Source organism: Pyrus communis, chromosome 13, assembly GCF_041283825.1.
Source record: "Pyrus communis isolate YQ-2024b chromosome 13, ASM4128382v1, whole genome shotgun sequence".
In the NCBI taxonomy this organism is placed as follows: Eukaryota; Viridiplantae; Streptophyta; class Magnoliopsida; order Rosales; family Rosaceae; genus Pyrus; species Pyrus communis.
Genome location: NC_142577.1, coordinates 18815925 through 18828668, shown reverse-complemented (window position 1 = coordinate 18828668; position 12744 = coordinate 18815925). Strand labels below are relative to the sequence as shown.

Below are 12744 nucleotides of genomic sequence, written 5' to 3'. Positions count from 1 at the left end.
AAAAAAAAAAAGTGACCGCTTGCAACACCTCTGCACCGAATGTTGTCGTTTGGGGATATTTGATGGCTGCTTGTCAGATTCATGGTGAGAATGAATTAGGAGAATATGATGCAAGACAGCTTCTTGAGGTAGAATCACATGATGATGGAGCCCTTGTGGCGTTATCAAACATTTACTCAAAACAAAGAAGATGGAAAGAGGAAGCAAAGAAGGAAGCGATTCTCTTGCACAGTGAGAAGTTGGCTCTTTCTTACTGTTCAAGCATTCGCATGGTTAAGAATCTCCGGATATGCAAAGACTGGCTTACTTTGATGAAGTTGGCTTCAACGGTGTATGAAAGAGAGAGAGATTATTGTCAGAGATAGGACTAGGTTTCACCACTACAAACATGGTTTTTCTTCTTGTAAAGACTATTGGTAAACTCTATTCTCCGTTTGAGATTAAATCTCATTCTACTTGCTAAAACGCGAACGCGAAATTGATTCAATTCAATCAATCAGAAAACTATCCCAATGATCTGGTCTGATGTTCTTGCTGATGACTAACTTTTGATTGATTAACGCTTACGTGGCCTCTAATATTTACAGACGCTTCCCAAGAATTGGATTCCTAACGCCAAACAGAACCTAGTTTGTTGCTAGTTACTCATAATCAGGAAAGCAACGATTTCCCGATTACATTACACCGTTAGGGAACATATACAGTTCGAGATCAGATCAACAATTAAGCTCAACCGGTTCCGCAATACAACATAACAAGGGGACATTTTTTCGAAGCTTCTCACAAGATATGAGGTCCGGATATCTGCTGAGAGAAAACATTGCACCTCCGATGATGTCCGCTGAGCTCTTTAGGTTGGGATTTCGATATTGTAATTTGCACTAGTTTCAAGGTACTGGTTGTTGCCAAAAGTAGATAAGAGCCAAAATTTCTGCTGCATCTTTCCAAGCATTCTTGAGATCATATTCTTCAAAAACGCTAGTGCTGCTAGGGGTGGTTCGGTATGGGATCCCATACCGAAACCCTTGTCCCGATTCCCAAACCGAAATTTTTGGGAATCCCAAATTCAATACCAATCCCAAACCAAATTTTCGGGAATCCCAATTTTCGGGAATCCCGAAATAATTTCGGGATTTCGGGACAAATCGGGAATCCCGAAATGTTTTTGGGCTTTTGGACTAAAATTTGACATATTATGTTTTTGGGCTAAAATTTGACATATTATATTTTTGGGCTAAAATTAAGCTTCAATCTACCCACTACCCATTAAAGTAGGTTGAATATTAACCGATTTACCAGTAATCATCTTAACATTTACACCAAGGTTAAGAGCCTGGCGGATGGTTTCTGCACTATCATGTCTTGGAGGGTCGAAAAGAGGCAACAATCCAACGAACTGCCATGGACCACCAGAACCTTCTTTTGTTTTCGCCGGCACTTCCTGTAAACATATACCAATCACAATTATAAGCCGGTGCTCTACTTCTTATAAAACTGAAAAAAGTGCAAGAGATGCTAAAAACGTCAAGGTTGAGTATAAAACCTGTCTAGCAACAGCCAATGACCGAAGCCCACGTTCAGCATATTTGTCAATAATGGTAAAAGCCTTCTTCTTGAAATCTTCTTTGCAGAGGCAGAGGTCCAAAATCTAATTACAGAAATCAATTCATTAGTCTGTGAGTATGAAGTGCACCTCTCTAATACCAGCTCGGGCCTGCGTATAAATGAATTCATTAAGATGAGCATATCCATTGAAAATTCCGTCCCAGAATTAATGAAGAATCAATTATAGGGCAAACAAGAAAAGTTGGAAATGATTTATACCTCCTTTGGGTCGGCAAGCATTCCAACCATAGCAGCATCAATGGCATCCTGGTTTTCAGTTCTGGATGACCTTGCAGCTAGAAGAATGACATGATCTTTCTCCACACCCTTTGCAAACACCTCAATTAAAAAATAATATATATATATATAATATTTATTTCTATTCGGTATGGGAATACCGAAAAAATGGAGATGTAATCCCGAATCCCATACCGAAAATTTCGGTTTGGTTCGGGATGACATACCGAAATTTTCGGGAATTTTGGTTTGGGATTTTTTTGGTTTGGGATCGGGATTTTTTCGGTTTGGTTTGGGATTTTTGGGATTTTTTTCCAGCCCTAAGTGCTGCTGAAACCAATCTTTGGTTATCGCATATCGTGCTCCACCGGTACTCAAGAATCCATGTATTGGGATCTAGCTGCACAGCTGAGGCACCCCAACTTCTCCGCACCCAGGAAGTGTTTGGCTTCCGAATCACATAGCTACCGACCTTTCCATCCGACCACTTCTCGACAACAACAATGTGGTAAGAAAATAGTATATGTTTGTACATCATGACACAAAACTCAAAACATCTCAAGGCTGACCATACAACACTAACATAAACAATCTAGTAAAAACGTTTTCAGCTTTACCTCTGTGACTCTGCCGGATAAGATTGTGAAAGACCGGGAAGAAAACCCACTCGTGAGCAACCCGGCAGTCTGCAAAGGCCATCCCCATATCCGCACCTCCTCAATTGCAGATTTATACAATGTGCAATGTGAGCTTAGAAGCAAACCGTCCTAACATTTCATCATTAACAAGTTTGTGAATTTTGGAACAGACATTTCAAGTTTATCACCGAATAATGCTGAATTGCTATTAAACTTGTAAAGCAGAAGTTTGATTACCAAGTACCTGACTAATGTCCCATATAGAACCTGGATAGCTGCAATTCGAAACCCTCCCAGGAACAAGACCTTGCATCTCTTTCTGCAAGAACCTCAGCCTGCCATTCATATCATCCACAACCCAAGATTTTTCACTAACATTTCTCACCATCTCCGGTGACAGAATTGGTTTCAATGCACCCGAAACCATCTTATAAAACCCGCACATCGCCACATAAACCAAGATTAAACCCAAAATCAATCTCCAAAACTCACACCCAAAACCCCTTTTTCTCTCCATCTTCTTAGTCTTCTTCTTCGATTTCAATCTTGCAGCCGGTTTAAGTTCCGGAGACACAGGAATCGGGGGAGAGCCCGACGTGGGTGTGGACAAAATCGAAGCATCGAAAGAGATGGGGGTGCGTTCAACACTTGGGTTGTTCTTAGGCCTTGAAGATGAGAATTTGGTGAGCGGGCTTTTCTGGATGCTAAAAGGCATGAGATCGAGAGTGGCATTGATGCTGGCCAAGCACATTTCGCAGTTGCAGTTGGCATCTTTCCGGCATCCTGGGTAGTAGCAGCTGTCGCGGTTTTCAGATCTGTCGTCGTCCATGGCGGTGGTGGTGCTCGATTTCACTGAGGATGAAGTCGTTGTCATCGACGGCGACGATGAGAGGGCGCATTTCATGGCTGCTTGAGCGTTTCCGGGTTTAGGAGAGAGGCTTTGTTTTGTGGACATGGTCTTTGAAGCGTTCACAACTATGCTGTGTAGGGAAAGATGTGGTTTTTAAAATTCGAATCCCCAACGGTCATATATGGAATGATCTGGTGGGAGTTGTTTTTGAATCCAGTGATTGGGTAACAAATCTCTACATGATCTTAGTATGGTTAAGGGCCTTTCCAATTCAGGACTCCCAGTTTTTTTGTTTTTTTTTTTTTTGAACAAACGATATTATATTTATACTAGGGGAGTGGGTGACTTAGTCTCACAATGGGCTAGCAATAATGTGGTTTAAACTCGACTTTAGCAAGAATCGAATATAAAACCTCGCACTTACAAGTGAAGAGGAATACCATTAGACTGTAGTACTAAGTGGTTCCAATTCAGAACTCTTAATGGCAAATACTTGTCATGTCTCCCAAAGTTTAACGGCTAATTAACTTGATGAGTGGGATAATGGGTCTCAAACTAACCAATCATAGCACGCCCCGCATACTCTAATAAAATCATTTTCAAGTTCAACCCTACTAATATATAATAACACAACCTTTAACCTTGAGAAGGTTCCTTTGTTAGAAAACTCGAACTCTTGAATTCAGATTCATTAAGTTTAACTCAGGCATCGAAGAGATGTTTGTTTATTTGAGCATTAGTCAAAGAAAGTCTAGTAATAACACAGCCGTTTAGTGATTGCGAGTTGAAAAAAAATGCCTATAAAAACAAGCCCCAATATCAAATCGCAATATTACAAAGAGCAACTGTAAACATGAATTTTCCTGAAACAATAACACGTGTACAAATAATATTTTGTATTGATTTTAGGGTTACAATCTCTTTTACAATATGATCCTTTGATTTTATCTTCATAAGTGTAGATCTGTGGATGGGCTGTTGATACAAAGGGCTGTTAGGGCTTGATTTAGGGATGAACAATTGTGTGGATTTGTTGATGTTGTTGATCTAAAAGGCCGTTGGGGCTTGATCTTAGGATGAATGGATCTTCAAGGGCCTTCAGGGCTTGATCTTGATGAATAGTTGATGAACGGATCTTCAAGGGCTTTTGGGCTTGATCTTGAAGAACGGGTGTGTGGATTTGTTAATGTCGTTGATCCAAAGGGCCGTTGGGGCTTGATCTTAGGATGAACGGATGATAAACGATGAACACTTTCTTCAAGGGCCGTTAGGGGCTTGATCTTAAAGGTTGAGGGAAGTTTCTTCAAGGGTCGTCAGGGCTTGATCTTGAAGGAGGATTTGACGAAGAACAAAGAGGGCTTTCTTGATCCTTCGGGATTTGCTTGAGAGTTTTAGAGCTTCAAAGCTTCAAGGTTTTGGTGTGATGTGAAATGAATGGAATTGGCTTCTATTTATAGACTTTTTCAAGGCCTAATTTTAAATATAATAATCAGATGAAATAAATAATTTCTGCCAGGTATTGACACATGTCCTATTTGATGACTTTTTTTATTTTGTTCAATTTTTTGTTGAGTTACATGATACGTGTAAAATTTATGTGATACGTGAGTGTTGAAATTTTAATTATTGGTCAGTATTTATTTCATCGAAATTTCGATGTCTACAAATGCCCCCATTTCAAGGCGTGTTGTATACATGTGTTTGTCACGTGTAGGAGATGCGTTTTGAAGTCCCTTAATGCAGATGTCGATCCAAAGGCCTTTAGGGCTTGATCTTGAAATGGACTTGAAATTTCTTCAAGGGCCGCTGAGGCTTGATCTTGAACTGGGCTGAAAGTTTTCTTCAAGTGACGTTGATGCTTGTTCTTGAATTTTGTTTGAAATTTCTTTAAGGGCTGTCAAGGCTTAATCTTGAATGAAATTGGACCACAAGGAGCTTCACGTGGTAGATGATCTTTGGCTTTGGGAGTGGATGAATCAACACGTATTTTGTTGTGCTTGTTGACTTTCCACAGCTTTGATCTTGAATTAGGTTGGAAGTTTCTTCTGCCAGACTTGCACCAAATGTCTGAATTTACTCCTTTTATATGGAGTTGAATTTGATTCAAGGGTGGTGGACACTTGATTTTGAATTGAACTTGGGATTTCTTCAAGGGCCGTTGGGGCTTGACCTTGAATTTAAATAGGACCATGAGCGATTTCAGGATTCAGACACATGGCAAGCAGGCACGAGGTGAAGGTGATGGTCTGTTTCTTTGTTCAATCTTTCTAATTTATACCTGAGCAGTTTGGTTAACGGTATGATCTTCAAGGGTGGTAGACACTTGAACTTGGATCGAACTTGTCTTCTCGAACTCTTCGATTAGAGCAACGATATCGAGCTTGGATTTGACTTAAACTCCTCCGTCTAGATTATGCGGTTCTACAGAGAAGGGCATCGTGTTATAGTGATTTGTTATAGCTCATCATGCTGCATTCTTCTCTGATTATTTCTTTTACATAGCAGAAGTGGTGCGCAACCTTTTGCCTTTAAATGGTCATTCAGAGCATCATCTCCCGGCGACTCATCCATGCTTGGCAGCTTCAGTGTAAAGAGCCAACATCATATTAATTGTCCTGAAGTATTCGCTGAGGAAATTCAAGGCCTATCAACAGCTCCAGGCAATTAGTTCCAGATCGGAAGTTTGATTTTAGGTTCCGACTGATTGCTTTAATTCCCCTCATCTTGAGGTAAGAGCAAAGGCAAAGAAAAGCCAGGGAAAAAAACATGGTATAAGATACCTTTCGACCCTGATGATATGAGATACTTTTGCTTTTGAAGAAGTAGCGGATGAATCAACACATGTATTTGTTGCGCTTGTCTTCGCATGCTTAGGTTTACCGCTTCCACTTGCCCCATCCGTTCTCCAGGCATCTGGTATCTTCTTTGGAAGTACATCAACAGTGAAAGATGAGTACTTGAGAACAGTGTTGGGTAAGTAATCAAGGAAGGGGTTCCAGGCAGTCGGTTCCTGACGGGAAGCTTGATTCCAAGTGCCGACTGATCGCTCTCTTTCTCCTTGTCCTGTAAGGAAGAACAAGAACAAAGAAAAGGACATGGAGAAGGCATGGTATGAGATACTCTTGCTTTCGACCTTGATGATATGAGATACTTTTGCTTTGGTGTGACCTGGTTAAAGATGTGTTTTCAAGGGGGAAGAAACTGAGTATGTTGAGAGGTTTGGTTGCAGATGTATTCTTGGCAAGCAAGAAGAGTCATGCGTTTTGGAAGTGTGTCTTGCCATGAAGGATGAAGGTCGACATATATAGGGATTTTAGAACAACGGGTAGTGGTGCAAGTGTGGCCTTGTCACCCACACTTGTCAGCAAAAGTGTAGTAGTTGGAATAGTGAACTCCATGCGTTTTCAACTTTGTCAGAGATCTTTGACAAAGTTGCACGTGTTATCTAACAAGTTGAGTTTGCGTCTGAAAAGTGTTGACGGATTTTATGCAGGAAAATCTGGCTTTTGAAATTCGGAGAGTGGTGCCTCTTCGATTTTTGGATTAGTGGATGCATTGCCTCTCCTTTTATAGAGGTATTGATCACATCCAACACGCACACTTTGAAGATTGCCTGCTCGTGAAAATTGTCTCTGGTGTATTTATGAAATTTTACTCTATCTAACCCTTTTTTTTTTTTTTTTTTTTTTGAAAATGGCATACCCGTCTAACATCTGCTCAGATTTGAGCCTCGGGAGTTATACAGGCGTGCCACGGAAATGTATGGCGTTCATCCTTCTTATCTTCAAATGGCCTTCTTACAGTTGAAGAATCCGTGATAAGGGATGCAACAACGGCTCAGGTAGTAGCTAGGAACCTCTTTACTCCTATAAATAATAGGTTACTTTCAAGATGGACCGATGAGTTGGTTATCCAAAACTCCTTAGCTTTCAATGTTCAGTGCGCAGTCTCTGTGTCTAATATGGGCCAACGTCTGATTGCTCAAACTCGCCAAGTTGAATCATTGACAGCCGAGGTAGCAAATCTTAAATAAGAGATCAGACAGCTCAAGCGCAAGAATAGAGATTGGCACCTGCTTGCAAATAATTATTCGACGAGCATGAAAAGGAAGCTCGATCAGCTGCAGGACTCTGAAGGTCGGATTCAAAGTGACCATTAGAGGTTTGTGGCTGTACTCTAAAGGCACTTTTTGCCTTTGTCATCTAGAGCTCGACCAAGTATTGAGGCTCAGAATAATCAACCTCTGGTGCCTCTTCTCCCCAGAGTTCCGCCAAGTACTGACGCTTCACATAAGTGACATTTGTTTTTCTTTCTCTTTTTTTTATTTTTTTATTTTTATTTATTTATTTATTTATTTATATATATATATATATATGTAATTTATCGGAGATATCAATAAACATGCTTTATTTCATTTAGTGCATCGTGCTAAGTACAAACAAAACATATAACTCACTAAGATGTGTTACTTCTCTTTTTTTTATTTTTTTATTTTTTTATTTTTATTATTATTTTTAAATGATGTCGTGCACCATCCCATAACCTTTCTTTGCTCTCTCTCTCTCTTTTTAAATGGTGTCTGATGCACCATCATCCCTATTTTTTTGTTTCTATCTTTCAATGATTTTGTCACCACCACATTTATTCTTTTCTTTCCTTTTGACTTGCTAATAGTAGCATGCACTTGTGAGTAGTGGCTTGAAGATGGCATGGCTGGGTTCCTCAGTGGGCTTCCTCGTTGTACTACACTCTCCGCATGCGGACCATTTTCATTTGCTTCTCTGGAGACCATCATTTGCATAGTCACTGCACTAATAGTTTTTTTATTTTTTTTATTTTTTATTTTTTATTATGATTTATATATATATATGTGTGTGTGTGTGTGTGTGTGTTGCATATGATGAAAGATAGCCACCGAGAGCTGTGGCTATGTGTCGCAGAGACGGCGGAGTACCAGTCATGGTGAAGCAGGGGAATTGAACAACAAGCTGAAGCTCCACTACTCGATGCTGTGAATCTCAGTGCTTCCTGAGTCGACCAGGAAAACCCAACGTACACGAAACTGCTTACGTGCTGGCCCAGATCGAGAGAGGATGATAGAACCAGGTCTTTGGGTTTCAGATTGGAGTATGAAACCGAGACGTTGATGACCTCACTAGACCCATCGTACTCAATCCACGAGCTCACCAGATCGCTGCTTTTGAGATTGATGTCGACAGAGCGCAGATCACTGACATGCGTTGACATCATGGAGTTCAGATCCAATCCGATGTTGTTTCTGTTGATGTCTTTGAATCTGGAGGGTGTCAGAGAACGCTGGGTTGAGCTTGGAACTAACATAGTTAGAGATGCAGCCCAACAATATCGCATCATTGATGAACATCACTAGGAAGGACGTGAGGAACCCACATAACGACGTGAGAGAGACCTCGACGGTGTATACCGGAGCAATCATGAAGGCATAATTGGTGGTGAATCCCGTGAGGAAAGCTTCGGCGAGGAAGATGAGTCTGCCCTATGCACTGGCAAGTTCTGATGTATGGCAGATTAGAGTAGCCACCATGGCCTTCCCGAGTACGTCACTTCGAACCTCGCAAGGACAAGCTTCTGTTCGGGGACGATCTTGCAGTCGTGGATGATGATGGCGCCAATCTCGTGCTTGAACTACCTTCCGGGAACGGTGATGAATGCTCGGGAGAGCAGGAGGTACTCATTGTCGGAGGAGGCGAAGGGCATAGCAGACCCAATGCGAATAGGAGTCTGGGTTGCGGTTTTGAAGGGTTGAGGAGGAAAGAGGAGATTGGAAATTGAAGCCAAGAAGACGAGTAGGCTGACGAGTGCTCAGTCAAGCCCAATGCCATTGAGGGAATTATATGCGGCTTGAGATAGAGTAGGGCCCAATTATTTTGGGTATATGAGCCTAGAGTAGGGCCCAATTATTTTGGGTATATGAGCCTTCGTCCTCAACACAACAATCCAGCCCACCATTTCGGGTTTGTCAATATTTTGCTTCTTTTTTTTTTTTTTTGGTTTTTTTATTTAATTGGGAATAAACTATAATTTAATTTTTTTTATACAAAGAAAATTGCAATTTTTTTTTCTACAGGTGCAACTGTGCTCTTTGCCTGGTGCTTGTGGTGCTGTGCAAAAGACTGCAGAGGGATTTCGTTGTGTAGTGCCTTTTGGTACCGTTTGGTACGTGGGACGGGACAGAACAGAGTGGGACAAGGCGTTCCGTCCCACATTTGGTGCGCCTAAAATGGGTGGAACGAGTTGTTCCGTGGGATGAATTTTGGGTGAATTTTCGTTTCACCTCACTCTCCTGGTACGACTCGTTCCATATCTGTGGAACACAAAATTATAACCTCTCCGTCTCCTTCTTCTTCCTCCTTGTTTCCATCCGAGGGCATCTTTGCTCCCGCTCCGTTCCGTTCTGTCCTGTCCTGTCTCGTCCCGTCCCGTCCCGTCCCGTCCTATTCCGTTCCGTCCCCTCCCGTCCCGTCTGCATACCAAATGATACCTTTGGTCACGATTTTCCCTCGGTAGTGATGTTGTTGTGCACATTGACCTTACTGCTTGCCATGGACTCTTTTCCGCTGCTGCTTGAAGCTTGTTCCAGTGCGTCACTTTTATCATGTGGGGTTGTGCAAAAGACTGCAACGAGTTTATGTTGTGTAGTGCCTTTTGGTCACAACTTTCCTCAGTGGTGACGTTACCGTGCACACTGACCTTGCTGTTTGCCGTGGGCTCTTTGCAGCTGCTGCTTGGAGCTTGTTCCAGTGTGTCACCTTTACCATGTGAGGTTGTGCAAAAGACTGCAGTGAGTTTATGTTGTGTAGTGCCTTTTGGTCACAACTTTCCTTGGTGGTGACGTTGGTGTGATGCTCATCCTTGTAATACGGCTTTGTAACAAAATCATTCCTTTAAAGAAATAAAGTATTCATATTTTGAATTTGCTTTTTATTCTTCAAAGTGTTTGTGTTTTTGTTGATGATGTGATTGTACTTGAAGTTTTGAAGTTTCAAGTTGCCTACGTACCCTCGGTTAAGGAGGGATCAAGTTATGACGTAGTTCAAAAGAGTGATGGTTTTTTTTTTTTTTTTTTTTTTTTTTTTTTGTTTTTGTTTTGTTTTGCCGTACACAGTTTATGCTCTTGTGGGCCAGGAGCATTTTTGGTGTTGTTTTCAGTTTCAGCTCGTGCAGGCAATAAGTGTTTTGGTGCCGTTTGCAGTTTCAGCTCGTGCAGGCAATGCACGTCTTGGTGCCATTTGCAGTTTTGACTCGTGCATGCAAGGAGCATTTGTTGTCGCCTTTTAGGCTCGTGCGAATAAGGAACTCTGTGAATTTGTCAAACGATCTTGAAGAGGCATTCTTTGCAATTTTCATAGCAATGAGTCTTGACCGAGTGATTGAAGAAATCTTTAGGAAAGAATTCGCGCATCGTGATGGCAACGGACGATCTTCATGTCACAATTTCATCATCCTCAACATTTTCATGTAGCTTTGGAGGTTGACGATAGTTGTTTTGCTCCTTTTCCGATTGGCGAACTTGTGGAGAAGATGTATGCTTCTTGTGCATTTTCTTTGGAGTGACATGAGTACATCCTTCAACTTCACTTGACTTGACTGACATGGTTTTGGAACATGCCCTCAGTGGTTTAGGTGAAGATTTTGAGTCGAAGGAGACAAAAGTGACGGTGGTATAGTTTGACTTCACCATATCGTCAAGATCTAGCTCGATGATTCCTTTCTGAGCCAGCTTCATGATGAGATCTTTCAGCACGAAGCATTTTTCTGTTGGATGATTGATGAAGCGATGGAATTTACAGTACCTTGGACTGTCAGTATGATTCATCTCTTCCGACCGTCTGCACTCAGGTAGGTCGATCACCTTTTTGTCAAACAAGTTTTTCAACATGGCAACCACATCAAAGTCAGGGAATAGATAAGTCTTCTCCTCAAGCTCCTTCAAAGTGTGTCTACGCATCTCTTGATCACGAAAAGCTTCGGTTTGAATAGCCTTGCCTCGTGTAGAGATTTTGACTGGAGTTGTGTTGATCGTCATTGCTTCCTTGGTGGGTTTCCATGCAGCCTTATCCACCTTTGGCCCCAAAACTTTGTTGTTCTTGTAGTCGGCGATCGGTTCTTTCTTCCCATGATGGCCGATGCTTAACTCCATATCATGGGTACGGGTGGCTAACTCTTCAAAGGTTCGTGGTTTGATTCCTTGAAGGATGTAATGTAGTTCCCACTGCATGCCTTGAATGCATATCTCAATGGCGGAGGTTTCAGAAAGCTGATCTTTGCAATCCAGACTTAATGAACTCCATACATTGATGTAGTCGACGACATGTTCATCCTTTCACTGTTTCATACTTGTCAGCTTCAACATGCTTACAATGCGGCGAGTGCTGTAGAAGCGGTTGAGGAATTCCCTTTCTAGCTGATCCCAACTGTTGATAGACTCGGGCTAGAGGTCGGTGTACCAGTCAAAGGCGTTACCTTTTAACGAGCGCAAGAACTGCTTGACAAGGTAGTCTTCCTTCATCCCAATATTGTTGCAAGTTTCAATGAAATGGGCGACATGTTGCTTTGGGTTTTCCTTTTTATTGAATTGTATGAATTTTGGCGGCTGATAACCCATCGGTATCCACAAGCTATCAACCCTCTTGGTGTATGGCTTTGAGTACAGCAGTGCATCCTGCGAAGTGTCTCCCACCTGTGTTCTGACGGTGTTGGCAATCATGTCTTGGATATGTTGTATGGAAAGAGAGCCTATGAGTGTCGTTGCTTGGTCTGGCTTCTCCTCGACTTTCTCCACTAGAGGTTTCTCTTCTTCGTCGGTTTCTCTCTTTAGTGGATCAACCTTTGGGTCGAGGTCAACTTTTTTGTCATGCTGCGTCTCCATTCGGTTGATGAGTGCGGTGATTTGCAAATCTTTATTCTCTGAGGTCCTTGTGAGCCTTGCAATTACTTCACTTATTTGAGCTAGTTGTTCTTCAATGGAGGTAACGCCGATGGTCATGACTTGTGCAACCAATAGACACGACTTTCCTTCAGACATCCAGGGTGCTAACGAAGAGCCTCGTTGGTCATTTTGGGATTATCTTGTGCGCCTCAGCAGCATGCTTCGGTGCCCCCAGCGAGGTCAGGTTGATGATGGACTCGCACCTTTGATGCTCCTCTTGCTCCCTTAGTGGCACCAACTTTGAAGCGGCATGTTGAGGAGCGGTTGTGGAGCCAATGGATTGTCCATTCTCGTCGGAAGTGCTCAAGATCCTTCCCTTGGTGGTTGCTAGAATGGCTTGTCCCTTGCTTGATGCCATGAATTTTGAGGTGTGTTCGGATCCCTTAAGGGAGAAAGAGCTGAGAAGTAGAGATTGTCCCACCGGGCATGCTAAATTTGTAAACACA

At 42.1% G+C, this 12744-nt stretch overlaps 2 protein-coding genes and 1 pseudogene across 2 annotated transcripts; all 3 read right to left on the bottom strand.

The window, feature by feature from the left end:
* Window positions 1-460: 460 nt before the first annotated feature.
* On the bottom strand, window positions 461-3544 carry LOC137736416 (uncharacterized). The gene is made up of 4 exons (XM_088683208.1): window positions 2725-3544; window positions 2460-2609; window positions 2175-2329; window positions 461-989 (listed from the first exon to the last, which is right to left on the bottom strand). Exons 1-4 carry the CDS (start codon window positions 3433-3435, stop codon window positions 851-853), a joined length of 1155 nt encoding a protein of 384 aa, XP_088539334.1. The 5' UTR covers window positions 3436-3544; the 3' UTR covers window positions 461-850.
* LOC148691896 (plasma membrane ATPase-like) lies at window positions 990-1944 on the bottom strand. Its single transcript, XM_088683207.1, has 3 exons — window positions 1825-1944; window positions 1544-1648; window positions 990-1441 (listed from the first exon to the last, which is right to left on the bottom strand). Exons 1-3 carry the CDS (start codon window positions 1852-1854, stop codon window positions 1253-1255), a joined length of 324 nt encoding a protein of 107 aa, XP_088539333.1. The 5' UTR covers window positions 1855-1944; the 3' UTR covers window positions 990-1252.
* A 7134-nt stretch (window positions 3545-10678) lies between the features above and the next one.
* LOC148691895 (uncharacterized) lies at window positions 10679-11587 on the bottom strand (annotated as a pseudogene).
* Between the last annotated feature and the right edge of the window lie 1157 nt (window positions 11588-12744).

Coding starts and splice junctions, on each gene's coding strand:
- LOC148691896 (XM_088683207.1), bottom strand. CDS start 1,854: ATGGTTGGAATGCTTGCCGACCCAAAGGAG. Junction 1,649..1,824: donor TGCTTGCCGACCCAAAGGAG/GTATAAATCATT, acceptor TTCTGTAATTAG/ATTTTGGACCTCTGCCTCTG. Junction 1,442..1,543: donor CATTGGCTGTTGCTAGACAG/GTTTTATACTCA, acceptor ATATGTTTACAG/GAAGTGCCGGCGAAAACAAA.
- LOC137736416 (XM_088683208.1), bottom strand. CDS start 3,435: ATGTCCACAAAACAAAGCCTCTCTCCTAAACCCGGAAACGCTCAAGCA. Junction 2,330..2,459: donor TATCCGGCAGAGTCACAGAG/GTAAAGCTGAAA, acceptor GTTGTCGAGAAG/TGGTCGGATGGAAAGGTCGG. Junction 990..2,174: donor GATAACCAAAGATTGGTTTC/AGCAGCACTTAG, acceptor CGAACCACCCCT/AGCAGCACTAGCGTTTTTGA.